This window comes from Halyomorpha halys, unplaced genomic scaffold (genome assembly GCF_000696795.3).
Source record: "Halyomorpha halys isolate HHAL.00 unplaced genomic scaffold, Hhal_1.1 Scaffold239.1, whole genome shotgun sequence".
NCBI lineage: Eukaryota > Metazoa > Arthropoda > Insecta > Hemiptera > Pentatomidae > Halyomorpha > Halyomorpha halys.
Genome location: NW_027114928.1, coordinates 693,063 through 699,187, shown reverse-complemented (window position 1 = coordinate 699,187; position 6,125 = coordinate 693,063). Strand labels below are relative to the sequence as shown.

General features: G+C 32.9%; 1 protein-coding gene across 1 annotated transcript; it reads left to right on the top strand.

Moving 5' to 3' along the window:
* The first annotated feature begins 972 nt into the window (after positions 1-972).
* On the top strand, positions 973-4,949 carry LOC106680019 (protein PBDC1). The gene is made up of 5 exons (XM_014419475.3): positions 973-1,139; positions 1,231-1,296; positions 1,390-1,449; positions 1,523-1,663; positions 4,657-4,949. The coding sequence occupies exons 1-5, from the start codon at positions 1,116-1,118 to the stop codon at positions 4,867-4,869; spliced, it is 504 nt and encodes a 167-aa protein (XP_014274961.1). The 5' UTR covers positions 973-1,115; the 3' UTR covers positions 4,870-4,949.
* Positions 4,950-6,125: the final 1,176 nt, after the last annotated feature.

The following is a 6,125-nucleotide window of genomic DNA, read 5'->3' as shown; positions in this document are numbered from 1 at the left end:
AGCCACCCATCCACATGCTCGTGTATGTCTGAGTTCGCCATGGCTCGGCCAACATGTAGAGGCCCTAAAGGGGCCCCTTTAGGGCCTCTACAGTGGAACGTTCTATACGACGGGATTTTTAAGTTAACAATGCCAAAGGGAGTTACAGTTGTGGACTTTTCAATCTGAGGCACTTCTTGTTATTAGGATGAAGCAAACCGAGAACATCACTGTCACACTAGTTAGGCATGATATTCGTTTTTAGCCATTTTTTAATTTCCTGGTAGTAATGATTGATGTACATCTTTTGTTCAATGGTCACACGGAGTACATCAGCCACAAGAAATAAGAGAATTGGAGAAATTTTATGGAGTATATAAATAAAACTTGGTGAGCCAAATACTGCACTCGGACGAACATTTGGTAACCGTAAAGAAATTCGCCACAATTATCTTCAAGAAGTTGAAAGAGGAAGAAGGAACATATAAGCAAACAGTTTAAGTAATTCTCATTTATCGTTCCGTGATATCTGGGCTTATTTTCCTCATTACCTAGTAATAACTAATTCATTAAAATTAAAACTATACCGCTACAATCCATGAAGAGTCAGGGGTTTAGTACTTTGTAAGGTAGTACTGTTACTGGACCAAGGGTTGTGCAAGGAGGTGATTTGGTCAGAATCACGGTCGACCGCCAGATTTTTACCCAATTAAGGGTACCTAATTTAAGAAGATGGGTTGAGCCCAAGGGCCCCAGAATCCACGGCTACAGTGTACAAGAAAACAATTTTCAGCCTAGCCGGATTTGAACTCAGGTCCTTGGAGTAAGTAGTCCGCGCCTTACCCCAGGGCTCCCGCGCTTCCAACTTATTTATATTAGTCCTAATTTTTTCTTAAAGTTAGTCACACACGTAACAATATGGTATATAAATCTTCAATAGTGGTGATGATTACCGATCAGGCGTTTTTACTTATCTCTTTGGAATAACAGGAAACCTAAAAAGGACTTCTCGTGCTTGAGTTGTGATTGTTGTGTTAGAATTGATTAAATTGCTTTTAATTCTCAGTTGTCTGACAATATTCGCACATAAATTTTTTTTTAGTTTAGTTATGATTCATTGTTAAACCTCCAAAGAAATGGCCGATTTTTCTAAGGAATTGGTAAATTTGATGCATGTTACATGTTTTGTGAAGTATTCAACAAAAAAAATATAAGATATTGATGGACAATGTGACATAACAACATTTTTAGGGTGTTCAGGAACTTCTTGCTGGTCAATCGGTTCTTTCAAGGCCTGCTGAGGAGTTTGACAATGATGTTAGTTTATAGTATGATTTATTATTATTGACTGATTATAAATTCCATTACTTAGTATGCTGTGTATAATGTATTCTATTTTCTTTTTTGTAGCCCACTGTGGAGGCAATGTGGGCAGTGAAGACCATAGAACATGCTAGGATTTATTTTGATGTAAGAAGAGTTATTCAAGTACTTCATCTGTAAAATAAAAAATGTTGAAATAAATTATATCTTGTTTTTTCAGTTACTTTGCAGTGTTGATCCTCAAGGACTACGTTTGACAAGACATGATGACAAGATTTATGAAACTTTTAGGAAACAATTTCCTGAATTAAAATTAGACATGTTGAATGAGGATGAATTGAAGAGCGAAGAAGGAAAAAAGGTATTGATTTGTTCCTGTTAGTATGTGCAATTTAGATAATTTATGTTGTTGTATATTACATTATCTACTAGATTTATTTATTAAATTGCCAATGTTTAATAGCATTGATAATTTAGTATTACTTCTTTGATATATCTAATAGTCCATAAACATTCTACTAAAACATAGTATAGCTTTTAAGTTTTATTAAACATACCTACATATGCATTACTATCTACTGTGAATGTCAAATATAGCTCTCCATTGCATATTATTAACCCTTTTAGTGCTGATTGAATACATAGTAGTACTATAAATTATTCATTTATCATTGTTTGCCACTGAAAGGGCAAATCTATCTAGATCCCTTGGACTTGTGATTTTAGTATTTTAATTATCAGACTTGCCAATGTGAATTGCGAATAGAAATGTTTTATATTCCATCAACTGTATTAATAACAATCGAAGCCATCCAATGACTGCAATTACTCTATTATTATCCATGAATTAGGAAATCTCTCCTATTTATAAATTTGATTTCACTTTTGTTCCGTAAGGATTATTGTTTCCTTTTTTCAAATATTTTTAATCTTTAGTATTTCTTATGAACATTACAACTTCTCACTTCAGAACCTATCTATTCACTTCTATCCATTGATGACATGGTCGAATGCCTATCCTTGAATCTCCTTAAATTCCTTAATCAACATGCTCCTCTGTAATAAAACCTGTACCTTCAAATGTCCCCTGGCTCCCTGGATCAACTCAGAAATAAGAGATCTAATGAGAAGACAAGATGTTGCCAGAAAACGCTTCAGACGCACCAGAATTTTAGAGCACTACCTTTAAATCCCTTTAAACTTTAATAAGTTTTATTTCTTAAATGTCTCCACAGATGACCTAATCTCAGCAGTCCTCAAGTCCAGAACTAATGATTACAGCCCAAACCAAATTCTTGTAAAGATCATCAAACTTTTACTCCTCACCATTCTTTTTCCATTCATTCATTCATTTTCATCCATTCTTTTTACATTAATTTTTCCCAAAGCCTGGAAAAAAGTCATGGCCCAACCATTGAACAAAGTACCTTCTCCTTCAGTTTCTTACTTTTGGCCAATATCCATTTTATCAAATTTGTTTACGCCACTAGAAAGATTAGTCCACTCCCAACTTACTAATTTTCTAGAGCAAAAGACTCTCCATAAGCCTTTCCAATCCGGTTTTTGCTCTCAACATTCTAACATTCCGCTTTATTGAAAATATCCCAAGACCTCCAATCCTCCATAGATAATCATCAAATTTCAATTTTAGTTCTTTTTGATTTTTCAAAAACATTTGAATCAGTTAGCCATAAGATCCTCCTCAATAAACTTCAAAACTTTCCATGTCAAATAGTGTCCTAAAGTAGTTCCTCTCTTTCCTCTCTCTTCGTTCCCAACAGTCATTATTCTGAACAAATCTCCTTCCTTTCACCTTCTTCTGATACCAGATGTTCCTCAGGGGTCCTTACTTCCACCAACCTTTTTCTGCAGTTATATTAACGATCTCCCTGATTCCATTCACTACTCACAACAATACCACTTATTTGCTGACAATCTATTAATTTATCTATCTTTCCATCCCTCCGAGATACTTGAGGCCATCCAAAAGGTACAAGAAGATATTGATAGCATTAATGCATGGGCGTTAAACAACAATTTGAACTTGAATGCTGAAAAAACCAGTCCATTCTTATTAGTTCCAAGCGCCTCCCTTACTGTTCCTTGACTACCAATTGATTCATTTTTACCTAATAAAACAAACAACAAAAATCCTTGGAGTAACCTTCGATCAACATCTCTCCTGGAATAATCATATTTCCCAGATCACATGCTAATCCATAACTGTACTCAAACAATTCCTAAGATTCCATGATTTCATTCATCAGAACACTCCTCAGCTCCTAGTATCCTCTCTCATTTTCCCCCACTTCGTCTATGGTTTCTTGGTCAACGGAGGGCTATCTGCTGGTCTAGAGTTGAGACTGAAGGGACTCATGAATTGGATCGTAAGATTTATTTTTGGGTTTCCAAGGCACTCTCATACCAAATGAAGTGGCTCTGTTCAACCTCACGAAGACAATACCTCCTTGATATTTTCCTATTCCAAGTTCTTAAAATAAAAAAAACCTACCTATATTCTTGATCTCCTTACTCTTTATTTATCCATCCATCAATTCATTAAATACCAGATCCCAACCGATCGATTTATATATGCCCTCCCATAGAACCGCCTCCTTCAGCTAATCCTTTGTCATATATGCAACCTCCTTCTTGAATTCTCTTCCCATCTCTCTTCGTCACTCCTCATCCATTCCCTCCTTTAAACAATAACTATTCCTTCACTTATTACATAACCAAACCTCCACATTGTGAACAATATAAATTGGCATATATTGATTACCATTATAAATAGTAATTAAACTAAGATCTTAATGTAATTTCATTTGGTTACTGAGAACTTCTAAATGTTTGCCAGACAAATAATCATTATGTGTGAACCATAATATGTCCCATAATGACATATGTCCCAGAAAAAATTTTTTTTTTTCATTTCAATCACTTTTATTCTGCTGCAGGTATGCTAGCATATTGTTTATGTGTTGCTATTATTACTTATTTTTTCCTTATTTCTGGAGTAAAATAAAATTAAAAAATGGTGATCAAAGTACTGTTCAGTTGCATCAATATGAAAAAAAAATTAGTGTTTGGCAGCAATAATTGATTTTTAAAAAATTCCTATTTCACATTTACATGATGTGTACAGTTATTGATTATAATGACGATTAGCTATAATGACCAAGTTTACCTGGTTTCTTGGAAGTTTTTATAGATAATATTCAATTTAGTAGTACTTATAAAAGAGAGAAAACAAGATATGAAAACTTTTTTAAGTCTTCATTAAACTGTATATCACAAGGTATATGAAAATAACATCTAATAATTATAGATCTAATTTGAAACTTTTTGTTTCAGGAATGGAGAGAATTCTGTGAAAAATTCCATGATATAGTTGAAGACTATAATTTTGGAACTTTGATTAGAACAGATTGTACTGATGAGTACAGCGAAAAAAATTCTTTTATTGTTCCAAGAGTTATGTTTTATGCTCTAGAAATAGCTAGAAATCGTGAAGGTTTCAACAACTCCATCAGGACCAAATTCAGAACCAGCCAAAGTGGTTCTTAAAGATTGGTGTCTGTGAATATTTGTGTATGTGTTTTATTGTTCGTATAAGTATAAAATAAAAATTGTTAATTATGAATTAATTATTTGACCTTTAAAAACTAATTTTTAAATGTAGTGATGAATATCACAAATTCAGAATAAAATGGGCACAACCAAAAAAATATAATTTGTTTAGTTAGTAGCAGTTTGAGATTCACAGGAATCAGGTATTACATTATAGCTTACCAGTACTTTTCTAGTGTTAACAGTTACTGCTAGAATGCTTTCAGTTCAGTATCTGTTGTAGGAATCTATTAGGTGAAATGATTGCTTGGAAACAAACCGGCACATCTAAAAAACTCCTGAAAATAACCTACTTTGATTGATCTGATTTTGATGGAACTTTCAGAGTTCATACGAATAGGTACCAATGATCCTATATCAATTTCATCAAATTCCAAAACTCTTGTTTATGCATGCACCAAGGAAAATCATTAGCACATATATGTTATTAAAAAAAGGCTCTTCTGATAAGGCCCAAATTTTGAGGGAAGTTGGGGATTGGCATAAAGGTAATGTGATATCAATTTTATTCAATACCATTCACTACTCTTGCTTACGACTGTGCATAAATATTTTCCTGGACACAGCTATATTTAAAAATGGCTTGTCAAATTTAGCTTTAGCCTGAAGTTAAAGTGAAGATTGGGATTAGTGTGAAATGGGTATTATATATAGCTATTATATTATATATTATCTACTACATTTGTTTATACATAGGGAATTGTTAACTTTTATGTTGTGATGGAAGCATTCATTTGATATTTGAGAGTGAACATGCAGAACAAGAAGACTGAATATTGTTACTAGAACTGAAATTTATTAATGAATCATTAATAAATTTTATTCTAAGAAATTTTCCATAAATTGAATATTATTATTTTATTGAAAGATTGCATATTTCCTGTACTTATTTACTCATCATTTTCTTATATTTCCTTTTACAAATTTCATTCCTGAAAGAATTTTTTCAGTATTTACTAAAACTCGAGTGGCTAGAGAAGGAATTAGGCTTAACTAAACTCAACAAAATTGTAAGCAAGCACAATGCAAATGTTTTCAGAAAAATTTAAACAAAGTTCTTGGTAATTGAAAAAAAAACCAGGAGGATCAGATAATGCAAAACTCAGGTGACTATGGCCCAAAAGTCAGAAAAAATCTTAAACAATTTCGAAACAGATGTAATTTTATTAAATTAAAAAAAACATGTAAACGCA

Bases quoted from the DNA above. Each gene is read 5' to 3' on its own strand.
- LOC106680019 (XM_014419475.3), top strand. From the start codon at position 1,116: ATGGCCGATTTTTCTAAGGAATTG. The intron at 1,140-1,230 runs GTAAATTTGATG...CAACATTTTTAG, and splicing joins CCGATTTTTCTAAGGAATTG to GGTGTTCAGGAACTTCTTGC. The intron at 1,664-4,656 runs GTATTGATTTGT...TTTTTGTTTCAG, and splicing joins AGAGCGAAGAAGGAAAAAAG to GAATGGAGAGAATTCTGTGA.